The sequence below is a fragment of the Aspergillus sydowii genome, assembly GCF_001890705.1.
Source record: "Aspergillus sydowii CBS 593.65 unplaced genomic scaffold ASPSYscaffold_4, whole genome shotgun sequence".
Taxonomy (NCBI): Eukaryota; Fungi; Ascomycota; class Eurotiomycetes; order Eurotiales; family Aspergillaceae; genus Aspergillus; species Aspergillus sydowii.
In genome coordinates, this window is record NW_024467862.1 from 1,964,168 (window position 1) to 1,991,120 (window position 26,953).

The window sequence follows — 26,953 nt, forward strand, 5'->3', positions numbered from 1 at the left end:
GGGTCAATGCTAGCAAAACAGCAAGCCCTAACTCTGCTAATATGCAAGTCACAGATGATGAGCCCTGTGTCCTTGATATGGCGCGCTCGGAGCAGAATTATACTATACTCTACAAATAAATACTAGTATATCATCAAAGAGTTCGCTTCGCTGGTTTTCAGCCAATTTCGGTGATCTGACCCCGACGCCGAATACCAAGCCTTCTACACGAGTCGGCGGTTTGCCAACCACGCCGAATACATAAACGAACTTACCTCGCCACTTTTCCTGCTCGTAAATAACATGTTATCGCGCAGCGCTGTGCTGCTTAAACTCTAGAATGCAGCCCGTGAATTTTCCAGCCCTGCGGCAATCTGTTTTTCGCGGCCGATTGTCCACACCCTTATACAACTCAGCCCGGCCATCCAGGCCACGATGTCTGCCCTTGTTGACTCCACGAATGACAAAACATGCCTTTAGCAATTCCCAAACAGGTCAGTTATAAGAGAATGATTATTTAGCGAGATAGTTTTCACTGAAAAAAAAATAGCTAAAGCAACCATTTAGAAAATTCCAAACAAGAAAGCAGCAGCCCCAGAATCCCACTGCGCTTGATGCCCCTAGGAGGCTCAATAACCTACGGCATCGGCTCATCCACCGGAAACGGATATAGGAATGAACTGAAAGACATACTTCTTTCCAGAGGCCATCAAACAATATTGGTCGGGACCCGCAAGTCCGGTACAATGGCCAACAACGACAACGAGGGCTGGCGCGGGTACAGAATCGACCAGATCCACGAGAAGGCAAAAAGGTCAGCTGCGCGGTATAAGCCGAACGTGTTTACAGTGAATGCTGGCGCGAATGATTGTCTGCAGGATTATGAGATCCAGGCTGTGGGCTTGAGACTTGAGGCGCTGATTGGTGATCTTTGGAGGATTGCGTCGCCTGGTGCGACGGTTGTGCTTTCGACGTTGGTTGTGGCTGCCGAGGAGGAGATGAATTCGCGAGTCTTGAGGGTGAATGATCAGATAAGAGATCTGGTGGAGAGGATGGGGGCTGGTAATAGGAGGATAGTCCTTGCTGATTTGTATAGTCCTAGAGGGCCTCAGGTTGGGGATTTGGTTGATGATGGGATTCACCCGGGTGATGAGGGATATGTCAAGATTGCGGAGATTTGGGCAGATAGTATTGAAGAAGCTGCGAGAACTGGTCTTCTTCAGCCTCCACAGGCTGTATCTAATCGCAGGGACTGTGTATAAAAAAGGGCCTTGCGGTCTTCGGAAGCAGACTACTGCTTATATACCTACCAGGCTACACTATCTATATAACCGTTTTAGCCATGTTACTCCAGAGCTTCTGCAATCTCTTTAGATGCCTCATCCACTTTGAATCTTTCAAGTGGCAGCTCTGCCCAAAGAATCTGCTGTGCAACTCCCTGCCAAATCATCGACTCAGTCCCATACAGAACCCTCCATCCGGTCTCAACACACAGCGTAAAGAACTCTGTCTTTGGCTTCGGGTGGTAGCACATCTCAAGCACATACCCTTTCTCCTTTCGGCCCACAAACACCTTCGTAATCTCTCTAACAAGCTTCTCTCCGTCCTCACGAGGCGGATAATCTGGTATCGTCCCAACAACCAACACAGGCGTCTCTAACTCCTCAGCCTGCTGCACCGAAGAAACATAGACTAGTTCGCCAGTGAACTCAGGAACAGCATCAAATCGCTCCTTGATAGCAGTGATATCGCTCTCCAGTCTGTTCACGAGGTAGATCCTACTCGCACCGAGCCATTTCCACAGCGCGTAAATAGCGGCACGACAAGCCCCGCCACCGCCGATAATTAGAGCTGGCTTGCCCGTTGATTTTCCTAGAATGCTAGGGTAATTCTGGAGGAAGGCTTCACGGATGCCGATGCAGTCGGTGTTTGTGCCGATATATCGGATCTTGGTCTCGGTTGTGGTGTCTGACGAACGGCGCAGGAAGACAGTGTTGATTGCCCCGATGATTCGGCCTTCTTCTGTTACTTCGTCGACGGCGGACATTAGGGAGACTTTGTAGGGCATTGTGATTGCGCAGCCGACGACACCGGGTTGGTGGAGGGCGGACAGGAACTCGGAGCTGTTTTGGGTCTCGTGGAGGTTGTATTTCCAAGGGAGGGAGACGCTCTTGAAGAGTGAAGCGTGGAGTTTGGGGGCGAGGGAGTGTGCGATTGGGTATCCGAAGAGGAAGACATTGGGTGATACTGTAGATATTTCCGGTTGTGCCGGTGTGGTTTTGATGCCGGAGCTATAGTGGTAAGAGGCCGTTAGAGTGTCTTCGTCTTGATTTGTGAAACCCATTTTGGAATGATCTATAGCGAATATAAGTGGTATCAGCTCTATCACTAGTGGTCGTCGATATAGTCGGTAGTTATAGATGCGTCGGTGGAGTCTTTAACCGATACTCTCCCTGTCGGTTTAGTATATCGGCTAAGTGAATGGCCTCAGACAATGTCCCATGGGGATAAGATCAGGTGCGTAACCATAGGCTGGGGATCCCCATGGGGCATTCGGCGATCTCTTACCCTGGGAATGCCCCAGACGTTCTCTCTTCAGAACCCAGCCGTGGTCAGGGGATAAATAGGTGAGCCATCCACCAACATACTCAGGCTGTCTTTGTTAGTCTTCATCTCGCATCAGGATGCCATCACTTTTCAAAGTCGAAGATGCATCGGCTTTCTCAGCCCCCGCCGCTGTGTACAACTGGCGGGTGTACGTCCTGGCCATCTCAGCCAGCATGGGATCGGCCATGTTTGGTTACGACTCTGCCTTCATCGGGGGCAGCCTGTCGTTACCGGCCTTCAAAACGAAATTCGGCCTTGACGGTCAGTCTGCCGGTGCGTCTGCCGCGCTGAGTGCCAATATTGTCAGCACCTTCCAGGCCGGTTGCTTCTTTGGTGCCATCTTCGTCTCCTACTTTGTCGAGAAGTTTGGGCGCAGGATGCCACTCCTGGTTTGCGGTGCTCTGTTCGACATTGGTGCCATTCTGCAGCTGGCTTCTCCTGGCAGCTTGGGATTGATATACGCCGGACGTGTCCTGACTGGTAAGCACGAATGCCCCTATCCATCGTTGGCAATATCAGTAATAGCCAAACAGGCCTCGCTGTCGGTGCATCCTCCCTCGTAATCCCTCAATACATCTCTGAATGGTCTCCCCCAGCCATCCGCGGCCGGCTCATCGGCATATTCGAGATGGTGCTCCAGATATCCCAGATTGTCGGCTTCTGGGTCAACTACGGAGTGAACCAACACCTCTCTGGTGCCTCAGACGCACAATGGCGAATCCCATTCGCTCTACAGCTCGCCCCAGGAACACTTCTCACGGTCCTAATGCTCTTCCAGCCGGAGTCCCCTCGCTGGCTAATCAAGGCCTCGGAGTCCGCAAAGGCAGCGCAGAAGCTCTCCTCCATCCGCGCCCTCCCGGCAGACCACGAGTACATCCAGCTCGAAATCGCAACCGTCGAAGCCCAAATCCGGAACGAAACAGAGCTCGGCGCTCATGGCTCTCTTCTCTCAAAGCTTAAGGAGATTGCCCTCCCGCAGAACCGGACTCGTCTATTCCTGGGTATGATGCTCATGCTTTTCCAGAATCTATCGGGCATCAACGCCCTGAACTACTATTCTGTTCGCATCTTCGGATCTGTCGGCTTTTCTGGTGCCGATGTTAGTTTATTAGCGACGGGCATCTTCGGCGTCGTCAAATGCGTTACCACAATCCTCTTCATGATGTTTGGGATCGATAAGCTTGGGCGTCGGACGTCTATGATTATCGGCTCTGCGGGCGCCATTGTTGCAATGTACTATCGGCGGGGTATACCAAGGTATCGGGCTCATTTAACGAAACGGCCACAAGGGATGGCGGCGCCTATGTTGCCATCGTGATGATCTATGTGTTTGCCGTCTTCTACGCTATCTCCTGGAACGGGATTCCGTGGGTTTTCTGGTACGCCCTCCTATCATTTTACTCCGGATTTCAGTGCTAATACCTTTTCAGCGCCGAAGTCTTCCCTACCGGAATAAGATCCCTGTGTCTCGTTTTTACAACCTGCACGCAGTGGCTGGGTCAGTTTGTTATAGCTTACTCAACGCCGTACATGATGGAGGGGATTACGTATGGTACTTTCCTCTTCTTTGGTAGTTCTGTGGTTTGTGCTGTTATCTTTGTTTACTTCTTCATGCCTGAGACCAAGGGCTTCTCGCTGGAAGAGATGGATGTTCTCTTTGGGGTGAAGGGGGTTGCGACGAAGAGGAGACGCGAGGCAGAGAGGATTATTGGCCAGCAGCGCGTTGCGAGACAGACTGATATTGAGAAAAAGGGGATGGAGCAGGTTGGAAATGTGTAAAGCATTAGTAAGGAGGTCTTGGGATTTGGATATGGACATTGTTATATGGTCTGGGGGGGTATTAGCGTAAAATTCGAGTATTAACCATGGCCAACCAACTATTGATTTGTCATAAGAGGCCATGCTATAACTATTAAATGAATTTAGCCGTCCAGCTTTGAAACTGCCAGTCACTCATAATTATTTACATCTTTAAAGACTCTCTAATGAGAGAAACTGGAGCTCGTCGTCCGGTCAATCCCTCAAAGTAACCCTTAACAACATCAACCAAACCCTCTGAGTCGTCTTCAATAATTAACTTATCTTCCCCATGTACGTTGCCTTCTGCACCACCAAAAGCACATACATGCGGATACCCCAACTCCCCAAACGCTACCTCCAAGGCTTCCTTGACAGCCTGAACTTTCCCACCATCCTTACCATAAACCCGCACCTCCCGCCTAGCCAGCAACCCCATCAAATGCCGTGCCTGATGGACCTGCGAAAGACTAAGCTGCCCCGGTGCCGAGGGAAAGGGAATCAGCGGATGCGTGACGAGAGATATCGGCGATGTAATCCGGGAGAGCTGGCCGTGTGGTCCCATGCCCACTGCAAGGAGTGGCTTGGGACGCGGTTGGGAGTGAGTATGAGTATGATTATGTGCGCAGACATACAGTCCTAGTTCGTAGGTTGATTTGAGGTCCGGTGAGAGGATGCTTAGCTTGATTATATCTGTCGAGTTATCGTTAGATGTTTTTATCAAGCCATATTTGGAAGGTATTGGGAGTATAGTAGTAGGATGATATACCTCCAAAAGCATCAGCAGCCGCAAACCGATGTTGAATCTCGTCGCCTGCCCATGATACCGTCCCAGTCCAGCTGTGATATGAGGCGACGATTTTTGTATCTGCCGCTTTCGCTTTAGTGACGATTTTCTCGATCGTTGACGCCGGCCATTCAATCTCCACATCTATATATGCAACTCCACAGTCTACAGCAATGGTCATCAACTCCAATGCCTGGCCCGCTGCGTCATCAGGAAAATTTCCACCCTGGGACTCTGTCCTTATTGTGAATAGAATTGGTAGCGGGGACATGGACTGGAGAGTCTTGATTTGCGCCTCAACGTAAGCTGGTGATGGTGTATCGCCTACTACTCCCGTCTCGGAGAGGAGGTCAACGCGGACTTCCCATATATCTCCGCCGTAGGAGATTCGTTCGATGATGGCTTTGGCATCGTCGATGTTCGGGAATGTAAGCGGGATGATGAATGTTTGGCGGTTGTTTGCGTAGTTGGAGGTGATGAGGTCTTGGGGGTGGGACATGGTTGAGGCTTTTTAGATGCACTACTTAACGAATGGTTCTCGGTAGTGGCGCTATTATGTAGATGTAAAGTAGCATAAACCGGGTTTAGTACGATAATAATTCATATTTGTAGTATAGTCTAGGAGTTATTCTTCACCGAGATCGGTTCGGCTAAGTCCTTCGCCGTTTCTTTAGGAGCATAAGCATACCTATCTGACTTCTCAATCCAGGTAACTGACACGCCTGTAGCCATCGGGGATCTCGAAAGACGCGTATCTCGCTGCCCATTTGACTGGTGGCCATTTGAAATCCTCAAGAGCCAGACAGTTCCATTTATCGTCACACCGTTTAACGTCGAGGTTGAACTTCTTCATCACTTCAATCTGCTCCTTCTCGGTCGTTGCATCCTCCATCATAACAACTGCCCCCTCCGGATACTCGTCCGTAATCGGATGCGGGAGAAGAACATACACGTTTTTCGTTTCCGACTCGATAACCACCATGCGACGAATCGTCAGGTCCGGTGTAAGAGCTTCTAGTGGCCACGGACAACCCAGCTGCCTCTCTTCCAAGGGCATCTCGAGATTACATCCGTACCAGTTCCCGCCATAAACTCGCAGCTGCTCACACCACTTGTCCTCTCGACCTCGGTGCCAGTCTGATGCATCCGTCTTGAACTGATTGACACCAAGTTTCTCGAGCGTTAGAGCGTCTAGCTGGGACTCCCACACACCCCCTGATGTCGGGTAGCAGTATGTTTTCCCCGTCGTGGGGTCGAAGCGTTTGGGTGCGCGATCGCGCAGATCTTTTGGCCACTGGCTAAGCCGGGTGATCTCTCTGTCTGTGATACACCAATACCGGTCTGGATGCCATCCTCGCCGATCTATTTCGTAGTCTTGTTCAGTCCAATTCATCAGGGGAAATACGTTGCATTCTATTGTCGTCGCGTGCGTGAATTGGCTCATAGCAGTGACCAGTAACAGGATGGAGAATACAAATAAGCTGAGCCGAGACATGTTGCTTAACTTGATTGGGAATGTTCACTCGTTTCGTTTTCGTGAGTAGCTGTTTGAAATCAGGCAGAGACTTGAAAGGGAGGGTTGGAAGTTGAGAATGGAAGCAGATAGTTTGGCTGTTAAATAATTAAGGCTCTGGCGGGTTGAATGGGTAGTTGTGAACACAGAAGTCACAGATGGTTCTGGGAGACGCAAAAAAACCAGCACAGCATAGAAGGATTCACTAATTATGCCAGTCATTCTGTGTAACAGTGACAGTCACTATCCGTGATATTGACTGCCACCCAACAATGGAGATATGGAATTCTGGCTTCACGGCTCACATATACCCCCGTTTGCACTTTACCTGGAGATGACACCTGATTCCCATCTCAGGCCTGCGTTTTCAGGCTCGATTGTTGCGTCCTGTAGAGGTCTTTGACCTCCGTTTGGTGTAGCAAGCGTCGTAACTTATAGATAGATAGAGACAACGTCTAGGTAAAGGCTCGTAGCTCACTGTCTAGTAGCAATATCTCTACTTCGTTCAAGATGTATCTCAATTCTAGATTCTTCTACTTCTTGTATCTGCTCTCCCCGCCATCGCCTACACTTACAAGGGAGCCCAGCCAAACAGACGTCCAGCGGATATGCCTGAAATATGAAAACTGCAGCCCCGAATGGGAGACAGTTATCCAGGACGCCTTTAACAAAGCTTTCCTGATGGCGAGTATATCACAAAACATCGATTTCGAGACAGACCCGGCCGTGAAAGACTTCTTCGGCCCTAGCTCGCTAAACTATGAGTATCAAGACCAAATCGAATCCGTTTTTGCCCATGTTGCGACTTTCCGAATAGGCTGTAATCCGGGACTGCGAGCAGATGTTGAATGTGTCGACTGCTCCAACAATCACACCGGAACAGTCGCCTATGTTAAGAATATCCAGCATCCCGGGCCGTATCCCCACGGAAACCGCCTAGAAAAGACGTCTCCGGTCTTCAAGTTCTGCGAGAGGTTTTTCGACGACTACATGAGCCTTGAGACCAAAGTGAAGGAGATAATTGACCATGGAAGTAAGGATTGGAAACTTCATCTGGGCAGCTATACGAATCAAGGTTCGTTGTATCTCCCTCCCGTCCCTGCATTGGTCTGTACGGTACGGGCTCAGTTTCTCATGGGTCATGGATCGACTGACCTGCCATCTGCGCGCAGCCAGCATTGTTCTACACGAGATCATGCATGCCAACGTCCTCGTTTCTGCGCAGCATGGAAACCGCAGTATCTCTGATATTGCAATCCAGGTGGATGACGGTTCTGGGGATGAGCGGTATTTGGAAGTGTATGGACCGGCAATGTGCAAAACCCTTGCGCGAACTGTTCCCAAACGCCAGAATACGAAAGCAACTTTTGTTAGGAACGGTATTACCTCGAATGGTGGGTTTGTGCGTCCCAGATATCTTTGGCTGTATGACTGCTGATGCGTAGTTGCCTTTTCTTGTTTCTGCAGCGGACAGCTATGCACAATTCGCGCTCGCAAAGTATGTCCAGACGAAGCTGAATGGCCGGTAAGAATACCAGTTTTTACGAGTACCGTTTATTAAAGTAAATACCGACTGACTGTGCATGTGCATAGATATCCGGACCAACCAACTGACTCCACGGTGGCCGTTGACGGTTCCTGGCGAATTATGACCCCCAAGCTCAAGATGAGAAGCTCGCCATTCTATGGTTCTGCTACTAGTGGCAATATTGGCAAACAAAATTATGGGAGCAGCAGCTCCGGCAAGGAGCTTTTTCCTTTTACAGTCCCTGACTATCTACCCAAATGTCCGAACATCATCGCCTCTGCAGAGTACATGGTCCACGCCGCTCAGTCTGAAGCAAAGACTTGGTCTGAGAATTTTTGACATATTTACAATTGGTTTAGTCAACATGTGGAGTTGGAAAGATAGACTTGTTTCTTGATTTTAATAGACCTGATATTTTGTTGAATCATTAATGAGACCGTACCGGTATGGCCCGTGCCAACAAGATTCCCGGGCCCCTAATAACTATCTGGCCACTTTAAGAGCTTCCTTGTGGGATTGCTGTCGACGCTGCTCATTAGAGTCGCAGCTTCTGAGCAAATGGGTTTCCTCCTATTGATCTGAGCTTGAGTCTGGCTAAATTTGAAGCATTGGAGCACAGTCTGTCTAGTTCCGTCAAGTATTTGCCTCCTGACGATGAGTAGCGTGCTGAAGGGTCTTCAGTGAGGCGACCCGGTGGCCCGCGCAGCCTTAGAGTAGAGGATGTGTATAGCGATGCCCAGATAGAGCAAACCGAATATAACGAGGATCAGTTTCACGAACTTCCAAGGCGGCCAGGGGTTCCTTTTTGGTGACTTCTTGTTGGTACGTTGCTTTCGGTTGTTTCTAGCCTTTTTTGCTTGGCTGATTTGAGCGCGCGCCATTGTTACGGGTGTCGAGGAGAAGGATTGGATGAGGTAGAAAGCGATAAGGGTCTTTGAAGGTGAATGCTTACCTTTGGAAGCTACTTGCTTTGAAGTGTCCTTTATAAGCCGAGTTTGTTCATAACACGCTGACCTTAATACATAGGCTCACAAGAGGGATATGTGGACTTAAGTGATTGGAGACCCAACAGAGGATTCACTATCTATAAGAGTCATATTCATTTTCTAGAAGGTTCACAGCATGTCTATTTACTGGAACATCCACTGACAAGTGACTCAACCAAAAGGATGCCAGGTGGAGGAGCCGGCCAATACCTAGGGTAGGGCAGGCTTTGCCCCACTTGATCTCGAAAGAACCAAACAACATGGCCACCGTCACCGCACCCAAGGAAAAGCCATGGAAGAGCAAAACTACAAGTTCGAGGGCTGGCTTGTCCATACCCCGGACTCAGATGGAGTGGGGCCGCCCGAATTCTGGAAAGAAGTGCTCTAACGCGAGCAGATCGGTACCTATGGCGGTGTCTACGAAGATGGCAAGGTAATCAGGAGTAAATTCAGCTCTGGCGTAGTGGTTTTATCGTTTTGATAAGTGATTTTCTTACTGTAACCCAACTTATGGCAGTTTCCAAGAAAGTGCATCCGAGCTCGATCGCCTTCAGCAGAACAAGTTTCCCTTCCTCGAATGCTAGGTTTCTACCCATGGCAGAGCTCAGGTCCATTGCACCGAAGCCCGGCGGGAAATTTGACATTGTTGGTGTTGCTGTTGTTGTTGTTGCTTCAAGTCACAAAAGCTCCAGTATAATAAGAGGAACGGAGGCGAGATAACAGTTCATGGGCTGACCCCAGGCATCTCTAGCTAACTCTGTTAGATGACATAGTTCCCACTCGCGCTGCCTGCATGACTCTTGAGTTGGTTTCGAGCCCGTGCTGTGCCTCCACACTACACCATGCTGACTCGGGTTTAGAAGGTGTTGAGGAAATCATCGAACTTGAATGGATTGTTATCTTGATGGCAACAAGACTTTTACTGACTGGGGATGGGACAACACGCTCAGGGCGTTGCTGGATAGAGTGTGGGGTGTTGGAAGAACATGCCAATAGCAGACTTATGAATATAAAACCTTATTGCTCAACTAAAGCTCTCGTTACTTCCAGGAAAAAGAAATTCCTTCCACAAAGAACACCTAATCCGAGCCAAACCCGGCTGGGACCAGCCCTAACTCAGCCCCCTCCTCACAGCAAGTCTCCTGTTCCCAACCAACAGCCAGCAACTACACGCGAGCGACAGGCCAAAAGCGAAGGGACAAAAAAAAAAAAAAAAACCCACATTCCCATATATAAACATCCGCCCAATTGTCCACTGATCCAGGCCCATCAGAAAATCAGAGCACTGCCGGGTTGCAACAGCTTGAATGTACCGGGCTGGGTCTTGAGTAACGTCCCAGCAGTAGACCGAACCGATTCATGTACAGAATCGAGTCCTTATGATTACTGTCTCCCTTCGCAAGCACGTACATTATTGTCTGTCTGCGCGGAGATTTGTTTTCGTAGTGGATCTGACGCGAACGGAGCAGTAGATTTTGAGGCAGTCCTGAGGGCCAGGAGGAGGCTTCAAGGTTATGGGGAGGTGGATGGGTGGTGAAAGTGGCCGTATCGTTGGGAAGTTGATTGGGTGGATAGATAGGATGAGGGAGCTGTGCTTCATGGTACTGTAGTTGGGTTGGCGGCGCCCTTGGAATTCAACCCTAGGGCTTGTCTGGATCTGATAATAGGTTTACGCTTACGGGGACTGATACTATCGCCTCACCCCAGGACGTGAGCTACAGGCATGTTTACGAAACGTGGTTTCGATAAAAAGATACACCAAGAATTGGGTTGAGTATAGAATAGACCATCGTTTGATTGTTGACCTCGATACCCCATATCAGGTAGCACTACTTATATCATGCCAGGATACGTCAAACCTAACCTCCGAGCCAACAATAAATCTGGGAACTGTTTTCATGGATTATTAGAGTCGCCAGAACATGCTAGGTCATACCGCTCCTTGTGCACGGATATGATACAACCAAGTATCAGCGCTGGCTTCGACGGGGTCACTGCTTCTGATAGGTCAAGGCTGAACCTGATCTCATAAAAGGCTTACAGTTTCCGCCACCGACAGTGCCATTTCCAAGTTGGATGGTCTGTTTATTTGGTAACTGGCTGAGGCCCAGGACTGTGTCGCGTCGGTGCCCTACGGTAAGTCGGCATGTCCTGCAAGGAGAGCTAGCTATGACCGCATTGGGGTGGCTAAACCTTGAAATCGCCAGCTTGATCTACCGGCCGCAGCAAAGCGCTGCCTCCCAATATGCAAGGATTTCCGTTGCATAGTTAGTAACACTAACAACACTGATGCACTATCAACTTGGAGGTTTCAGCTGCTGGTGCTCTGCCGACGCAGTTCGCCCCCAGTTATTCGGCGCTGAGCTGTAACCCTAACAAAACAAATGGGCATTCGGGTGAAGCTCGCTGTTTGAAATGCATAAGCACTGGGTCCGAATATTCAGCGTGATACTTCGCTGGTACCACCGGTAACAACTCATATGTGCGTTTCCGGGCCCTGAAACCTCGAACCGTGCATGCTACCGGCGAGGTTTGAATCAAGCGGACGGCACCGTGATGGCCGCCTGTTATCACAACAGCGGGTCGTGGAACATGTCTGGGTCACGGGTGGATAACTCGGGGTTGGATGGGGCGATGGCCGATGGGGCTTCCTCGGAAACGTCGATTTTGTACCTGAGTTGCGGAACTCCGAGGTACCATTGTATCAGGCGGTTGAATGAAGTTTCCCGGTACATTCTCCGCCAGCTTCCTACACAGGCATGTTGGGGCGTTGACGGTACTCTGCTCGTGGCGACGGGTTGGAAACACAGAAGCTAAACGAGCATGAACGACTGCAGGAGGTGTCAGACAGCACTGCAAGACGAAGTCGGCTAAAAATAGGGGAGCGGTGATGGATCAGTATCAGGATTGAGTTCTGGCTTCTGGGTCTTGGGTTCCTGCAGTGGACGGTTCGCCGTTCATGGAGCAGTGTCACAGTGTCACAGGGACAGCAGGAATTTGGGGGACGATCACGCGTCGGTACGGTAATTGACGTAACTTACCAGACGCGCGGTTCGCGTCTCGGACGTGTTGCAACGCGTCTACCCCGCCTCCACGCGTTGGCCCCACCGGCAATAAGCGAAGCATCTAAGCGGAAAGCGGAAGGCGCACCAATTACCAATTACCACGGCAGAGCGCCCTGGTAGTCTTCAAGTGCCCGGATGAAGAACAAAGGCTTCCAGAGTACGGAGTCAAGCAATGTATACTAGACACTGACACCTACACCGTAGACACCCGGCTTAGAGACGCATCTTCTTACCCGTGCCTGATCTTCAGTTCCCAACGTCTCGCTCGAAGCACTCCAATCCGGTCTACGTGGGCCCAAGCTGGTGAACAAGCTAATGCACGCCCAGTCCACCAGGCCTGCTAGCATGCTTCTGCAGCGAGGCTTCGAAAAATTCGAGCTGGCACTCTGATCACACGGCCCATCTGAAGATGGATTCTGTATGGGCGATCGGTCCCCGTGAATGTAGATTCCTCGAGTGATAGCTGTGATCACACATGAACTTGTTCGGCTGTGAGTTCCAGACTGCAGAGCAGTCACCAGACGACCGGGCTCCGGACTCAACAGTGTTGCTGAATGTAGTAGAGGAAAAAGAAAGCACAACTCAGCAGGCGAAGGATGAGCGTTGGATGTGCAGCGGAGACTCCCTTGCTGGAGAACCTTGAGCAAGCCAAGCAGGGCCATCTCGCGAGGAACGACATTAACGGCTCCATCGGGATCAACGCGATTTGTCGCCGGAGTGCTCGAGGGATCGTTGGGCGGCGCGGTGAGGCGGTTCACAGTTGACCTTCACCAGCCCCCAAATTGTCATCTCTGCTGCGGCCTGGCTGTGCTTGTTGATAGAGACCACCGTGGATGGTACGTATCTAGCGAGAGACACGAGACACGAGGTCTGAATCATCGCGCATTCCAGTCCGGGTCTGGAATGTGGCCAAGGCAGAATATATCCATCGACGCCCCATTTACCGCCGGTGGAACAGGTGGACTGTGGGAGTGGAACAAGTGAAGCTCTAGCGATCTCGGGCGGTTGTGGCCTGAGAACTGAGGCGCCGGCCAGTCCCCGTGGTCCCTGCTCCCCGTGCCGCCCGTCCTCAACTTCTGCCTTCGTCTCGTCGCTCTCGGTCTTTCCTCTCATCCCCAACCTCCTCCGACTGCTCCGGCTTAGTTCCCACTACGGGCGTCACGCTCGTGCGATTCCATCCCTTCCGTTTCCTTCCAGTTTCCTTTGTGTTGGTCTGGCGTTTTCGTGCCTCGATGACGGCTCCGCTTCCCTTGCTGTGACTTACTGTCCGACGGAGCGCAGAACCGTTCGATGTGATCTCTGAACACCCTCCACTGTCGCATTTCGCATACCCAGTGGCTCATCGCATCGACTCTCACGAATTCGATCGCTTGTTCACTATCCGACCACTCGCATCTTGACGAACTTGTTTCCTTTTATCTTTCTTTTGCTGCTTTCCTAGTTTACGACTTAACGATCCCCCCCGCCCCGAACACGCCTATCCTACTTTCGATCCCTTTTTGGACGATTTAACCCCCTGACGAAACGAATCAATTTATCACCAGTTTCACCGCGTCTGGTTTCTAGCACGAGACTTCCCCGCGCGTCCATTCGAACGAAAAGAAGATTCCGAGACGTGGAATACTTCATTGGAGAAAGACGGCTATCGAATAGTTACCAGAGGCTTTCAATCGGCGAAGCGATGCTGCAATAGAGAGAGTGTGATCTATTCCCCGAACAAAGAAAAAGCACGCGCTCTCTCTTCTATTGTCCGCGCCCGAGGGACCGCACAAGACCTGACACACCATGGCCAACCGCCAGCACGGTCTGTCGCGCACCCTGCCGAAGGATTTTACGTATCCTTCCGCCGGAGAACCCAGAACTCCAGAGCGCGCTTCAGTGCATTTAGATGCGCCGCCTCCGCCGCCCCGACATTCTGGGTCGCGCCTTCGCCCATCCCGCGTCCGGTCAGGGACCGACCTCTTTGCTCAAGTCAGCCGTGACTTCAGCATCTTTAACCCTGTCGCACCGGACATGCCTCTACCTTCTATCGAATTTCCTCCCGCTCGTGATGCATCCACAGTCCAATGTGAGCCAGCAGTGCCTCCGGCCAATGGCCATTTTCTCGCACCGCCGCGCCCGCGAGTAGCCCTAAAGACCCCGCCGGCTCAGATCCGCCCAGACCCTGTCGAAGTGGAGTCTGCCAGCTCTTGGTCCTCCTGGAATCCACAAGCCTTTGGAGAAGAGATCCGGCGTCCCAGTTCGGCTTGCTCGAATGCGTCCGACTCTTCCGTTTCCTCAATTGAAACATTTGGCTCGCGGCAATCGGTTGGCGGAAGCTGCACGAGTACTGAAAGTGATACCTATGATCCTTTCTTCCATATTGAACTTACCCCGAAACAGACCGCGGATACTTCACCGCTAACCGCAAACCGCTCGAATAAACAACAAAATCCTACAAAAACAAAGGAGCGGTGGACTTTGGATATGGATAACCATCTATGGAATACCTACCAACTTTACATCCAAGACCCTACCATCACGCCCTTCAAAATGACACCCGGTAGCATTCCGCCTCTCGGCGTCACCCACAGAGTGTCACGACAAGCAAAACGAACCTGGGAAAGGAAAGGAACTCGCCTTGACAGACAGTTCACCTCCGCTAACACTGCACCTCGGAGCGGTGACTCAACTCCAACTGGGAGGGAACGCACGTCAAAGCCTTCGTGGCCCAAATCAGAAGCCTCAACTCGACGAAGGCTGAAGTTCCTGTGCAAGAGGAAATTTTCCATCGCTCCTCACTACCAAAGGATGATGCAGTCTCGGAGCCCAACACCGTTTTTGGACCTCTTCTCGCGACCCTCTGACGCACCGCCTCGAGTTGACGACCCCAACAATGCATCTGCTGCCTACGCGACTCGTGATTTGGGAGTCTCCCTCGTATCCAGCTCGGTTCCAGGCCCATTAGCCGAATTAGCTACTCAAGACCCATTGCCGAGCTCAAGCACCGAATTGCCTCGCCCACAGGTTCTTAATACTCCACGGAGTGAATTAGGCGGCCCACCTCCAACGAAATCATCCAGTTTCGATGGAAGCGGAGTGATACCGCGACTCGGTTCACCGTTCTCGTACCATACTTGGGGCCCGAACAACATAAAGAAAAGGCATCAGCGGCACACTCCCCGAGCTCGGCGCGAAACGATCCATGTGACAGGTGCACGCCTGCGATCTCCCCCGCGCATGGACCCCCTTCCAAATCTGGCCGACAACCACAGTTCGAGCTCCAACGCGGCCCCTGAATCACCGACTGACGAAGAGACTCGGCGCAATCTGGAGGAGCTTTTCCGCCAAGGAAAGTTGAACGATGTTGGCCACCGCCGTGTACGGATTCGAAATCGTGGGGCTACTACAAGTTCAGCGGTGACGCCCAAAGGTCTCGACCAGCTGTTCTCCCCACCTTCATCTTCATCTCGCAATGAAGAGGCGCCCTCAACGGAGAAGCCCATGCCCAACCAGATCTTGAACTTGAGCGGTGAGCATATTAAGAGACTAGGCTCTCCTTTCAAAATGGAAGGATTTAGGCGTACTGCACCACCGGGCAGAATTTCAAGACACGCACCGTCTCTCTCCGATCCGTTCGCCAGCGGTGCAATTCCTCGGTTTCGGTCATTAGCACAACACGCACCATCTAAAAGTCAAACCGCCGTAACGACCGGCCCGCCGTATGACCCGACGGAGGAAGGAATTTCTGATGCCGAGCGTATTCGGAGACAGATCTTGAACATGCCTTATACAAGGCGTTAGATGGTGCGAACGCACGCAGCTCTAGCGCGGCTGAGATCCGCACTAAGCTTTCATTTTGCGGAGGCCCGTTATTAACGGGGTGCCAGCGATTATTATGATCCTGGTTGATTGATTTATTGTGTGACATTTGAAGCCATTTACTACGCGGAAATGATGATGTGAAACGGCATTGACGACACTAACGACAGTATTAAGAATACAGAAAGAGAAAGAGCACCTTGCCATGAAGAATGATGATTTCGAAAAAAAAAAACGAAAACCGCTTATGATTGATTATAAAAGTTGCAGCTTATTAGCACCTGGCGCGACACGAGCGAGTCTGGATCCGTATCCTTGCCGGTACGGATTGCTTGACTATATTTCCTATTCAATTTTTTACAACTTCAACAGTCGGCTCACACTCATTCGTCTTGGCCTCGACCGAATCCGCATGGCTGCTAGGACATATCCAGAGGCATCGATCGACCTGCTCTCGATATGGCTTTCGATGTTGGCTTACGTCCATGGCACAACCTCCATTCTTTGAAAAACCAATCTTTGAAGCCCACCGGACAGACCAGCGCCGCGAAAGCTATAAACGAACAAAAATTCCCAAAAAAAGGCGCTGCTGCCGGTGAGAACTTCCCTTCACTCCATTTACTTTTTCCTTTTTTCTTTTCCTTGTCTATCTTTTTCAGAACTTGGTTCCGGCAACTATCCACTCGCTATTTTTCCTTACATTATCTCAACTTTTCCTTTTCTTTACCCACGACGAGCTCCAGACGTCGCGCCATATATGATGATTGGAACGGAGCAATGCTGCTATTGAATGAGACGACCCAATATAGATGAAATGATGCTGCTTATTGACTTACTTGCAAGCGCGCGTTTACACATTGCAGCTTTGTCCCCTTTTTTGCGCCGGGCTTTTGTCTGTGCTGCGTACCCTTTCATGTCAGACATGTAATCTATTGACCCTGTCTGTTTGAAGCAATCATGCTGATTGCGTCTAATTTTTACCCACCCATTTTGAACCCCCTCAAAAAAAGACTTGCAGGATTTCCCTTTGGTAACTCTTGACAATCTATTTTCTGTTCTCCCGTTATTTCTTGAATGCTTTGCTTTTCTTTATTTACTCGACTTTCTTTCTTTCTCTCTCCCCTCACTCAGTTTGTTCGCTCTAGCTTTCGTTTGGATGAACTTGACTTTTTTTGTGAGTTCAGCAGCTATGATGCCATGATATCATGATTCGATGTCGCGATATAAACCTGAGTGCTATGATTTGAATTTGAAACATTTATTTTCACTTCCAATTATTACAACCCGATCGTAGACTGAACGAACTACAGTAATACTTTAATTTGTAACAGGTACGAGATGTGAAGACAAAAGTAGGGTGAGTATATTCCTATAATATGGACAGATAGAAACAAAGAGAAGGAAACCAGGTAATATAGAGAACGCTAGAGTGCTCTAGGATGGGGGTATACGCAGGTGCTGTGTCGTGATAACATTACAAAGAGTAGAGACAAAAACAAAACAGCAAGCTATAGACGAGAAGGGAAGAGATTCTTCGTAAGAACAGACCGGATTGGTCTCAAGAAGGTAGGGGAAAGAGAAAAACAGTAAAGGAGGGAGAAATTAAACTCTCTCCAACCTCTTCTTCCTCTCCGCAAATACAGCCTCCAGCTTGCGAATTTGAAGACCAAGTCCTTTCTTCTCCGCATTAGCGACAAGCCAAGTCTCCATTCTCTCGCGGAGGTACTGCATGGAGTTCGGGACTGGAGTGTTGGATTTGGAGCTAGTGTTGTTCTCCATTTGGACCCACCGGTCCGCACCAGAGTTGAGGAGGAGATCGAAGACGTCGGTCCAGATATCACGCTCCCAGTAGCGTTTGAGTGGCTCACGGATCCGATAAACCTTTTTAGCTGCATCGGTGGCCACAGATTCAATGTATTTGCCAAAAAGCATGACGTGGACGGTACCGGCGAGACCGTAGAGATCGATTTGGTGAGTCCAAGGTCTCATCTCGCGGATTTCAGGACATTCATGTTCGCCGGTTTTCCAGTCTGCGATGAATTGCACGTCAGGGTGGAAGGAACGCATGTCGACACCGCGGCCGAAATCAATGAGAGACAGGCCTTTGTTGCGCCAGCCGAATGAACCCGTGGGGGAATAGTATACTTCCCGGGGGTCCGCGGAGTAGTCATCGAGAGTGGGCTGTGCTTGTTTGTCGTCGAAGCGAATGAGGCAGTTGTCGGCCTTGATGTCGCCGTGCAGGATACCGCAAGTGTGAAGAGCTTGGACGGTTCGGAAAAGCTCAATAGTGAAAAACATTGCAAGGGCTTCATCGAGCCCTCCCTCCCCAGTGGCGGGGCCTGAAATTCCTTCGTTACGGACGAGGTTCACAAGGTCGAGTAGTGTTCCCTGTGGGCGGTAGTCCTCAACCAGGATGCTCTCCCCCTTGAATATATGCAGCTCGTGTGCACGGATGATGCTATCAGCGGCGCGTGAAAGTTGCGGAAGTCGACCTAGTCGGTCTTGTGCGGTCTTGATCATGTAGAACTCCCAAGCATTTGGTGGACCAACTTCCAACTTGATCGCTTCAAAATCATAACGATGTTCTTTGCGCGGTGTCAGGCTGTTATCAGCGGAACCCCTGCTGTTAGTGTCGGTCGACTCTAGGTCAGAGTCAGACGCTAGACTATCAATACTTTCCGCCAGATAAACCGGGGCATACGCTCCGGCCCCGAGTTCCCGTCTGATGATATAATTCCTCGCCGCCCCTGGGATATCGATGATAGGAACGTCGAAAGCCGCCTCGTCACCACTTCTGGAACGTTTGCTGCTGCTCTTCATGAATTTCTCGATTTCGGCGGCATAGTGTGTTTGTGCATCGGGATGGGCATGATACCCGGGATATCTTGCGAGCGTGGGTTGGAGAGCGCGGAGGATGGTGTCTCGAATCGATCTGTCGATGGGGTTGCAAACCATATCGTTGATAATCACCCCCTTGTCGCTGGTTGTTTTGAGAGGAGACGGCGTTCTGTTACCTGAGTATGCCTTGTTCGCGGTAGGGCTTTCGATAATGTCTTCTAGGCCTTGAAGGGTTTGCCCATGGAACGGCGTTTCGGTTGGAAGTGGACTAGACAGAAGGTTTCCCATTTGTGGCATACCAGGTGTTGTTGTCGGGTTTAGGACGTTCCGTGATGGGGTCTTTGCGCTGTAGATATTACTACGAGCTGCAGTCATCGATGGAAAGGAGTGCTCTGTGCGCTCCACAATAGGTGTCATGAAGGGTAGACGATTCTGGGCGGCTACGACAGGGTCTCGATATGGACCAGAAGGTGCTGCATAGTCTTCAGGCATCTCCGGAATGAATCTCTGTCTTTGGGGCTTGTCATCCGCCGGGGCAGAGTCGACGGATCCTGTGTTATCACCTTCGGCATTGTGTGTTGGTGATTGTGTTGGTGATTGTGTTGGGTCAATAGAATGTGAATGGAACGATGTTGTTTCAGATCCAAGGTCGGCCGCAGAGAATCGGGTCCATTCCCCGTCAACCACGCTCTCGGCCTGAGTGTTATCGTAAAAGTCATCCCCGTCACCTTCGTCAAATGACTTGTGAAAGGTGTCATCTCCAAAATCACTTGAAGCAGCAGAAATTCGTCCGGTTCCCGTACTTTCTCCAGCACTTGTGTAGTCGTCGTCATCAAAATCGCTACTTTCAGCTACATTGTCGGTCTCCGCCTTCAACGGCTGGTTGAAAATACTATAGATCTCGTCTGTGGCAGCACGCGTATGGATCGTCATTGTTGGCTCTGCAGTGCTTTTGCGGCGGATCTTGCTTCCAGATGGTGAATCGAACTTCATTTTGACTGTTTACCAGTTAGAATCTCGGAAACAGGCAAAGGAAAGAGGTCGCCAGTTCTTACTTGTCTGCGTTTCGCCCTTCACTTCACGGACTTTCAATTTCTTTCCCTTCCCACTCTTGACATCTTGTGCCTTCTCCCCGTCAATCGGTTGGTCCAATGCGTGGCTATCTGTATCCTTCAAGGTTAATTTCTGTTGGAACTGGTCTGGGAGGGCCTTATCAACTCCAAGCCCCGTTGGTTTGGACGAGTCTGGTTCTCCTTGTCCGGCGTTTCCTGAGATTTGCTTGAGGGGTTCCTTATTGGCACGCCAATTCTTTTCCATCCAGCCACGCTTAATAGCTCTCAGCTCTTCAAAGCTAACCTCAATGTTTGGATTCTTGTAGTCCGGGTATACTGCAGCAAGATCGACAAAGACTCGCTCTCTTCTTCCTGTACGCGGGTTGATCGCTTCCCTTACACGATGCTCTGGAACTGGCTTGGATTGCATTTCCTCTTTGACTGATAAATCTGATTTTGACTGAATACATAGAGAAGAAACCAATTTAGGTTCATGCCACCAATTAGTCCTATGATCGTAAATATACGGAAGTCGTAGAGATGGGGATAAGTAAATCACTGCACTTACCTCGTCCCTGAAAACCGCTAGCTTCTCCGTTGGCGGGGCTTTCTTCCCGGCTTTCAATTTTTCTCCAGCCCATGGTTTGGCCTCCACCGTGTTCTCCTTTCGTCGTTCTTGCCTAGACCCAATACTATCCCATCCTTTAGTTTGTCCACCCAGGGCAGGCTGGCTCGCTGCCGGGTCTGTATCTGTAAATATCGCCATCTTCGCTTTGCCCGACTTCGTTTTCGGCGCACTTGTGGTTGCCGCGCTTGGACGCTGGGCTTGAGGATCTGCAGATTCGGCCGCACTCGAGGCGAAGGGATCAACTTTGGCAGCTAATGCAGGACGAACTGCAGGGAGGGCAGGAGAGGATGGTCCGTTGTCCTGTGATTGATGTTCATAGCGTCTTTGAAAATCATTATATTTTCGTGCCAGTCGCTCCGTCGGGCGGGATTCCCGGTCAATACCAAGTCTATAAACCTCGTCGGCCTGTGTCCATCTCCCCACACTTTCAAGCCAAGCAGCAAATTCTTCATAGAATAGAGCGAGCCCTTCGCCAACGTGGTGGCGTGCCATAAATGCGAAAGTTTCTCGTGGAGAGTCCGAAAACAGTCTTATGTAGTGGAGCCATAACTTCAAGTAACGAGGATCGTTCTTGTAGTGGGGTGATGATAGGAATGATTTAACTGCGCGTTCTAATAACGGTAGGAGGCCTGATTCCGCTGTTGCTTGGGCTGAGGGGTATGCATTCAATGCCCACTTCACATAACGGTCGTATATGTCAAGAGGGTCATCCGATTCGCTGATTGCCTGCAGTTCAGTCTCGTATTCCTGTCGGATGGCATCGTTAAGAGTCCTTGTATCATTCGGAGAAGGTGACGCAAGTTTATCACTAGGGTCACGCGGGGAAAAAATCCGGGCCAAGTCTCTTGCAGAACGACCGCCCGGTAGAGATTGGATGTTTTCCTTCTGGTTCTCAATGATGTCGAAGTCGATCAGATCTCCGGAGGCCGCCATGGCGGCAGCGAACGTCGTTGATGGTTGAGGTCAGGCGGTATTATGCTTGTCGATGGCTAGTTTCGCTGATATTACTTAGCATTTGATTTCAAAGCAAACAGATGTCGAGCTTTGCCGGCAGCGAGGGGGTTGTCGATTGTCGTTGAAGCGGTCGAATTCGTTGAAGCATTTCCTGAGACAGACTCGGTTTATTTTCCCTCCCGCGTTTATCGATAAACACGTGAACCGTTGCTGTGGTGATAGGTCACATGATCCTGTTTCCCGATAGGGAAATATTGAAGTTCTGGAGTCTACCGCGACGCACCATCGATCATCGAGCATCGCGCGAATCATCTGCTTCAGCGGGTTTGATTGCGTCTCAAGTCCATCTCGAAAGTATTTCTTTTCTTCTCTGGTTCTGCGCAATATTGAGTCTTTGAAAAGAGCCCGACGCGCTTAGTGACGCGGCTATCGGACCGTGTCCCTCCCCAAGAACCGCATGCAACTAACTGTTACCCTTTAAGTCTTTTCCGTCCACTTACATGCACCCATGCAGTCCCGAATAATCGGTGCTCTCTAGCTATTATCCTCGTTTTGTCTGCTTGGTATCTATCCTCTGCGCACCATTCCGCACTTCCAAGCCGCGGCCCCGCTGCGGCGAACTTGAGCCCGAACGCCGACTCCGTCGCAACATATTTCATCAGAACATTAACAACTCTTCTCTTCTCTTCATAAGAGTAAATTGCAATGCCTCCCCGGGGTACCCGAAAGGCTGCAAAACCGCTTGCCGAGCTTAAATCGACAAGCAACAAACGAGACCTTGAAGAGGAGCCCGAACTACTTACTCCGCGACGGCAATCAAAACGTATCAAATCGACCGAACAGCTTCGAGCTATACCAGCTAGCCCCCAACCGAAGGCACCAAGAGCACAAACCAACAGTGAGCGTCGGTTTATGCAGGAAGAAACAATAAAGGTTCGGTGTCAGCCTGAAAATCCTACTATCACAACGCAGAACAAGCTTGAGGAAGAGGCGGGACAGGACTCCATAAGAGTTAAGGATGAGGTAGACCAGGAAACCACAGTCACAACAAAACCCCCGAAGAAAAGAAAGTCAAAGAAGGAACAACAAGCCGAAATCATGCCACTGAGGGCCCGAACCCAAGGTCTGCGCATGTTTGTCGGAGCTCATGTGAGCGCCGCAGGAGGTAGGATTCCCTGTCTCGTTTGATACTCCAGATTTGGCCTGAGGCTTATCGACTCTCATTTGGTAGGTGTGTTTAATGCTGTGAATAATAGCAAGCACATTGGGTAAGTACACACCTACGGTTATAGCTTCTTAGGTGTATGTCGGGTGTAACTGATGCGTCCCAGCGGCAATGCTTTCGCCCTTTTCTTGAAATCTCAGAGGAAGTGGGACAACCCTCCTCTTCAGGACGAACACAGAGAAAACTTTCTCCAGCTTTGCAAAGACACCGACTACGACGCAGAGAAGTAAGTAACGATATCTATTAGACTTACCTAGACCCAGCACGCTGATCTATCACAGATATATTCTGCCTCACGGCTCCTACCTGGTAAATTTGGCGCAAGAAGACAAAGCAAAGGCAAAGCAGGCCTATGATTCGTTCTTAGACGACCTGCGCCGCTGCGAAGCTCTTGGTATTCGACTATACAACTTCCAGTAAGTTCGACATTTAACTTGGCACTGTCCATTATCTAAGTCAGAACAGTCCGGGGAGCGCAAACAAGACCCCATTTCCCAGTGCACTCGCGCGTCTTGCAAAGTCCTTAACCAACGCGCTCTCGGCTACATCCACGGTCGTACCCGTACTGGAGACAATGTGCGGCCATGGCTCAACAATCGGAGGTTCCCTCTCAGAATTTCGCGATCTCCTCGCTTTAATACCAAAAGAATTCCACCACCGCATCGGAATCTGCATAGATACATGCCACAGCTTCGCCGCAGGATACGACCTTGTCACACCAGCCGGCTTTCAGGCATTTTTGAAAGAATTCGAAGACCTAATTGGCATCCAGCATCTGCGTGCCCTCCATCTTAACGACTCCAAAGCACCCGGCGGAAGCAAGCGTGACTTGCACGCCAACATTGGAACAGGTTTCCTAGGCCTAAGAGCTTTTCACAACGTCATGAATGAACCTCGCTTCGAGGGCATACCCATGATTTTAGAAACCCCAATTGACCGGGTACCGATCACCAACGGAGTAAAAGAGGAAGAAGAAGAAGAAGAAGAAGAAGAAGAAAAAGAGGAAGAAGCCTGCGACGACGAAGTCAAACCAAAGAAAGCAACCACCACCAAAAAGAAACAAACCAAAAAACCAGCCGCATCTAAAAGCAAAACGCAGCCGGTCCCCGATTTCTCTGTCTGGGCTAAGGAAATAGAACTTCTTGAATCCTTAATCGGAATGGATCCTGATAGCTCAGAATTCCGTACAATTGAAGCTCGACTCTCCGAGGAAGGGCGAGAAACACGCGAAAAACACATGGAGCAGTATAAACGCAAGCTCGAGACCGAAGAGAAGAAGAGGGCCAAGAGTGAGGGGAAGCAGAAAACGCTCATGGAAATGATGAATAATAGCAAGGGGAGGGGTAAAGCGAGCGCGAAGAAGGATGATATTGAGAGTGAGGATGAGGGATGTCAAAGCTGTTAAAAGCAGACTAGTCGTACCTTATAAACCCAGCGCAATGAAGCATAAATAAACGCCATTTTTGTTCACACTGTATCCATCCCCAGTTGGAGTTATTTTTTTATTTCTGCATATCGTCATGCAGAAGGCCTTAGTCTGGGTACCACTACAGTACACGAATCTATACTCTTTCCCCCTCCTCCTAGTTGTCATTATAGACCCAAAAAGTATATATAAAAAGCTAGGGGTTTATAGCACGAAACCACCAAACTTCAACAAGATCATCAGGAAACAGTATCTCAACTAGAATAATAACCCAACAATTCATCAAATATGCCATCTCGAATATATTCATCGCAGCGCAATGCTGATTGATTCTTTCTAACTAGTAACTAGTAATGGAAGGGTATTTCGTATATATAACACCAGGAGCCCACACAAGCATTATTCCATAAAATGCGAAGTGACAGTTCTATGCCGTGGGTAACCAATGTAAAACAACATGGTATCTCTCATATAAATCAGGTATCTATACCAGACCCGGGTTTGCCAATATGTGACGGAATTTCCAATAGAAAGTGTCCTTATTAGACCAACCACCCAAGATTAAGATAATAGCCGCCGTTATAACAATAAATTGGGCGGGCGCGGGGAGCGTAGATTGTAGCCCCAAATCCACAGGGCGAAGCACGAAAAGTTTTGGCGACGCTGTGAAATGCAGACCGTAGTAGCCGGGGAAGAGATTCGTGGGTGCCGTCTCGGGAGGCCTCGGGTTCCGATCATCTCACTGGCTGTGAGCTGGAGATCCTCTTCCCGAAGAAGATGGAACGTTTTCATCTTCACCTAGACCCAGATGTTCGTGCCTTTGTATCTCTCCTTCCATTGAAACTATAATTGGTGGAGCCGATTTCAAGGGTGACGGACCGGGGACTAGAGGCGAATGAGTCGTGCTACGGCCATGGTCGCTTAGGTTTTCAGTGTTTATCGTGAGCCCGTGGGTGTTGTGACTAGGGCCTGTTGTCAATGAGGGGAAGGCGCGCCCAGCGTTTGAGTCTTGAGGGGAATCGTGGTTGTTAACGCCAATATCATCGTTCATATGGAAATCCTCGCTGTGGAGCTCAGATGTTTCTTGGTTTGCGACTCGCTGATAATCGCCGCGTCTGCCAGGAACAGAGCCATACTCCGAATCCGAGTTCGGGTTAGAATCCCAATTGTTGTTTTGAGCTTCCGCCCGCATCTTTGATATCTTCATGTAGTTGTAAGTAGCAATACTGCCAATGGTAACGACGAGGCCCGTGACGTTGATGACAGTGAGCTTGTCGTGGAAAATCACACCCGCCGCAGTGATCGTGACAACCTCCTTGAATATGCCGCAGATACTCAAGGTGACGACGGACGATCGCTGGAGTAGCGCAAACTCAGACGAGATCATGCAGAATGCTAGCACACCCGGGAAGATCAGAAGTACTAGACCTGGTCCCATCCCGTGAGCATCTGCTAGTGCCCTTAGGCCGGTGATGATTTCGGTGGGGCCTTCAACGGCCAAAGCGATAATAATAAGAGAAGTGAACATGACTGGGGTGAGGAAGAAAAGGGTCGAAAACGGATTCGCGGTAGCTGGGTGTCGTAAAAGGAGAATCTGGGTCAGTCCCCATCGGAAACCGGAAAAGAAAGCTGAGGCTATGATCAAGATGAAGCCTACAGCGTTGAAAGCTGTTTCTCCGGCTACCATCATGACCACTCCGATAGTCATCGTAGCGATGATAGCAATTAGTTTGAGGGAAGGCGTCTCCAAGCCGAAGACAAATGCGAATAGGAGGACGAATGCGAGCGCAGATGATTTGCACATGGTCAAGAAAGTAAGGGTGATGAACTTTAGTGACATGTTGCCCAGTCCGATATCTAGAGAAGTCGCTGTACCACATGGTACCAATCGTGTGAAATAAAAAAACTTGGTGAGCACCGAGTTTGGCTCAGACGAATCTGGCGACCGGGATGTTGAGGGTGCAGGCCGGGGCCGTAGTGAGGGGATGAAGAAGAGGATTACGCAAGAAAGCAAGAATTGGACGAGCATATGCAGGCTCGTGGTGAAGAGAGGAAATGGAAAGACTTCATTGTCGTTGTCATCTCTAGAAAACATCCATTTATTGTACTGTTTCGTTGTTAGACGTCGACGACGAACCAATGTAAAAGGTTCCGGAAACTTACAATTGATATGGCGAGCGAGAAGAAGTACCATAACAAGATCAGCCCAACATTGACAAGCAGACTACTGATAACAGTCCGATCTGCTGAGCTGATTTTAAACGGGTCATCACGAGACGCCTTTACACCCGCGATGCGGGCATCCAACTGCCTTCGTTGCTTTCGTCGTCGGCGCCGTTGACGCCTCTGATTTGCGGTGAGCCCGGTTTCCTCATCGTCGGGGTAGTCATCGTCGGAGCTCTGATAATGGGCTTCCTCGCTCTCCGCGATGGAAGAGAGGTCGGAGACATCTGCATCCTCGGCTGGAGACGACTTTTGCTCCTCGCGTTTATGACCATTATCCTCTCTTTGCTCGATGGGAGCTGGTTGGGCCGGACCTGCGCCCGTGAGAACGGAGCTGCGCCGTCGGTGATGATTGCCAGGGGATATGCTCATGCTGGGCGATAATTAGAAAAACAGGCGGATTCGTTATGTCGACGATAGCTCCATCAATGCGACCTTGCCAATTTGTACCGCGGGTCTAACTAGAGAAAACAACGCGGATCGACGAGGGAGAGAGGATGGACGGTGGGAGGAAGCGGGCGGCTTGCGGATTAAAGGAAATAGC

General features: G+C 50.2%; 13 protein-coding genes across 13 annotated transcripts; 6 read left to right on the forward strand and 7 right to left on the reverse strand.

Annotated features, from left to right (window-relative positions):
* The first annotated feature begins 4 nt into the window (after positions 1–4).
* ASPSYDRAFT_919541 (SGNH/GDSL hydrolase family protein) lies at positions 5–1,333 on the forward strand. Its single transcript, XM_040852574.1, has 2 exons — positions 5–473; positions 547–1,333. Exons 1-2 carry the CDS (start codon positions 320–322, stop codon positions 1,239–1,241), a joined length of 849 nt encoding a protein of 282 aa, XP_040703846.1. The 5' UTR covers positions 5–319; the 3' UTR covers positions 1,242–1,333.
* Positions 1,325–2,323, reverse strand: ASPSYDRAFT_68080 (shikimate dehydrogenase family protein; the record flags this gene model as incomplete). Its single annotated transcript, XM_040850422.1, has 1 exon — positions 1,325–2,323. The coding sequence occupies one exon, from the start codon at positions 2,321–2,323 to the stop codon at positions 1,325–1,327; it is 999 nt and encodes a 332-aa protein (XP_040703847.1).
* Positions 2,324–2,663: 340 nt separating this feature from the next.
* Positions 2,664–4,514, forward strand: ASPSYDRAFT_78308 (sugar porter family MFS transporter; the record flags this gene model as incomplete). The annotated part of the gene is made up of 4 exons (XM_040850945.1): positions 2,664–3,066; positions 3,120–3,811; positions 3,844–3,965; positions 4,017–4,514. 4 exons carry the CDS (start codon positions 2,664–2,666, stop codon positions 4,363–4,365), a joined length of 1,566 nt encoding a protein of 521 aa, XP_040703848.1. The 3' UTR covers positions 4,366–4,514.
* Positions 4,458–5,792, reverse strand: ASPSYDRAFT_1175553 (type I 3-dehydroquinate dehydratase). The gene is made up of 2 exons (XM_040840303.1): positions 5,153–5,792; positions 4,458–5,076 (listed from the first exon to the last, which is right to left on the reverse strand). Exons 1-2 carry the CDS (start codon positions 5,667–5,669, stop codon positions 4,550–4,552), a joined length of 1,044 nt encoding a protein of 347 aa, XP_040703849.1. The 5' UTR covers positions 5,670–5,792; the 3' UTR covers positions 4,458–4,549.
* Positions 5,793–5,870: 78 nt separating this feature from the next.
* ASPSYDRAFT_68083 (uncharacterized protein) lies at positions 5,871–6,665 on the reverse strand (the record flags this gene model as incomplete). Its single annotated transcript, XM_040850423.1, has 1 exon — positions 5,871–6,665. One exon carries the CDS (start codon positions 6,663–6,665, stop codon positions 5,871–5,873), a length of 795 nt encoding a protein of 264 aa, XP_040703850.1.
* Positions 6,666–7,193: 528 nt separating this feature from the next.
* On the forward strand, positions 7,194–8,550 carry ASPSYDRAFT_30862 (uncharacterized protein; the record flags this gene model as incomplete). Its single annotated transcript, XM_040844819.1, has 4 exons — positions 7,194–7,758; positions 7,856–8,077; positions 8,151–8,208; positions 8,277–8,550. The coding sequence occupies 4 exons, from the start codon at positions 7,194–7,196 to the stop codon at positions 8,548–8,550; spliced, it is 1,119 nt and encodes a 372-aa protein (XP_040703851.1).
* ASPSYDRAFT_44447 (uncharacterized protein) lies at positions 8,415–9,211 on the reverse strand. The gene has a single exon (XM_040846850.1). The coding sequence runs from the start codon at positions 9,090–9,092 to the stop codon at positions 8,889–8,891; it is 204 nt and encodes a 67-aa protein (XP_040703852.1). The 5' UTR covers positions 9,093–9,211; the 3' UTR covers positions 8,415–8,888.
* A 601-nt stretch (positions 9,212–9,812) lies between these two features.
* On the forward strand, positions 9,813–10,954 carry ASPSYDRAFT_919836 (uncharacterized protein). Its single transcript, XM_040852581.1, has one exon. The coding sequence runs from the start codon at positions 9,991–9,993 to the stop codon at positions 10,732–10,734; it is 744 nt and encodes a 247-aa protein (XP_040703853.1). The 5' UTR covers positions 9,813–9,990; the 3' UTR covers positions 10,735–10,954.
* Positions 10,955–12,227: 1,273 nt separating this feature from the next.
* ASPSYDRAFT_919872 (uncharacterized protein) lies at positions 12,228–13,162 on the reverse strand. Its single transcript, XM_040852582.1, has one exon. It carries the CDS (start codon positions 12,922–12,924, stop codon positions 12,442–12,444), a length of 483 nt encoding a protein of 160 aa, XP_040703854.1. The 5' UTR covers positions 12,925–13,162; the 3' UTR covers positions 12,228–12,441.
* Positions 13,163–14,047: 885 nt separating this feature from the next.
* On the forward strand, positions 14,048–16,045 carry ASPSYDRAFT_148533 (uncharacterized protein; the record flags this gene model as incomplete). Its single annotated transcript, XM_040841820.1, has 1 exon — positions 14,048–16,045. One exon carries the CDS (start codon positions 14,048–14,050, stop codon positions 16,043–16,045), a length of 1,998 nt encoding a protein of 665 aa, XP_040703855.1.
* Positions 16,046–17,342: 1,297 nt separating this feature from the next.
* Positions 17,343–21,695, reverse strand: ASPSYDRAFT_920263 (putative checkpoint protein kinase (SldA)). The gene is made up of 2 exons (XM_040852592.1): positions 19,957–21,695; positions 17,343–19,899 (listed from the first exon to the last, which is right to left on the reverse strand). Exons 1-2 carry the CDS (start codon positions 21,512–21,514, stop codon positions 17,666–17,668), a joined length of 3,792 nt encoding a protein of 1,263 aa, XP_040703856.1. The 5' UTR covers positions 21,515–21,695; the 3' UTR covers positions 17,343–17,665.
* A 116-nt stretch (positions 21,696–21,811) lies between these two features.
* Positions 21,812–24,220, forward strand: ASPSYDRAFT_44451 (DNA-(apurinic or apyrimidinic site) lyase APN1). Its single transcript, XM_040846851.1, has 5 exons — positions 21,812–22,700; positions 22,767–22,803; positions 22,867–22,986; positions 23,042–23,176; positions 23,226–24,220. The coding sequence occupies exons 1-5, from the start codon at positions 22,241–22,243 to the stop codon at positions 24,163–24,165; spliced, it is 1,692 nt and encodes a 563-aa protein (XP_040703857.1). The 5' UTR covers positions 21,812–22,240; the 3' UTR covers positions 24,166–24,220.
* Positions 24,221–24,925: 705 nt separating this feature from the next.
* Positions 24,926–26,781, reverse strand: ASPSYDRAFT_149127 (putative nucleotide-sugar transporter; the record flags this gene model as incomplete). Its single annotated transcript, XM_040841869.1, has 2 exons — positions 24,926–26,293; positions 26,350–26,781. The coding sequence occupies 2 exons, from the start codon at positions 26,779–26,781 to the stop codon at positions 24,926–24,928; spliced, it is 1,800 nt and encodes a 599-aa protein (XP_040703858.1).
* Between the last annotated feature and the right edge of the window lie 172 nt (positions 26,782–26,953).

Excerpts from the sequence above, each read along its gene's own strand:
- ASPSYDRAFT_919541 (XM_040852574.1), top strand. The coding sequence starts at position 320 with ATGCAGCCCGTGAATTTTCCAGCCCTGCGGCAATCTGTTTTTCGCGGC. Across the intron at positions 474-546 it reads CTTTAGCAATTCCCAAACAG|AAAATTCCAAACAAGAAAGC; the intron begins GTCAGTTATAAG and ends GCAACCATTTAG.
- ASPSYDRAFT_1175553 (XM_040840303.1), bottom strand. The coding sequence starts at position 5,669 with ATGTCCCACCCCCAAGACCTCATCACCTCCAACTACGCAAACAACCGC. Across the intron at positions 5,077-5,152 it reads GGCTGCTGATGCTTTTGGAG|ATATAATCAAGCTAAGCATC; the intron begins GTATATCATCCT and ends ATAACTCGACAG.
- ASPSYDRAFT_44447 (XM_040846850.1), bottom strand. The coding sequence starts at position 9,092 with ATGGCGCGCGCTCAAATCAGCCAAGCAAAAAAGGCTAGAAACAACCGA.
- ASPSYDRAFT_919836 (XM_040852581.1), top strand. The coding sequence starts at position 9,991 with ATGACTCTTGAGTTGGTTTCGAGCCCGTGCTGTGCCTCCACACTACAC.
- ASPSYDRAFT_919872 (XM_040852582.1), bottom strand. The coding sequence starts at position 12,924 with ATGGCCCTGCTTGGCTTGCTCAAGGTTCTCCAGCAAGGGAGTCTCCGC.
- ASPSYDRAFT_920263 (XM_040852592.1), bottom strand. The coding sequence starts at position 21,514 with ATGGCGGCCTCCGGAGATCTGATCGACTTCGACATCATTGAGAACCAG. Across the intron at positions 19,900-19,956 it reads GAAGGGCGAAACGCAGACAA|TCAAAATGAAGTTCGATTCA; the intron begins GTAAGAACTGGC and ends ACTGGTAAACAG.
- ASPSYDRAFT_44451 (XM_040846851.1), top strand. The coding sequence starts at position 22,241 with ATGCCTCCCCGGGGTACCCGAAAGGCTGCAAAACCGCTTGCCGAGCTT. Across the intron at positions 22,701-22,766 it reads TCATGTGAGCGCCGCAGGAG|GTGTGTTTAATGCTGTGAAT; the intron begins GTAGGATTCCCT and ends CTCATTTGGTAG. Across the intron at positions 23,177-23,225 it reads ATTCGACTATACAACTTCCA|TCCGGGGAGCGCAAACAAGA; the intron begins GTAAGTTCGACA and ends AAGTCAGAACAG.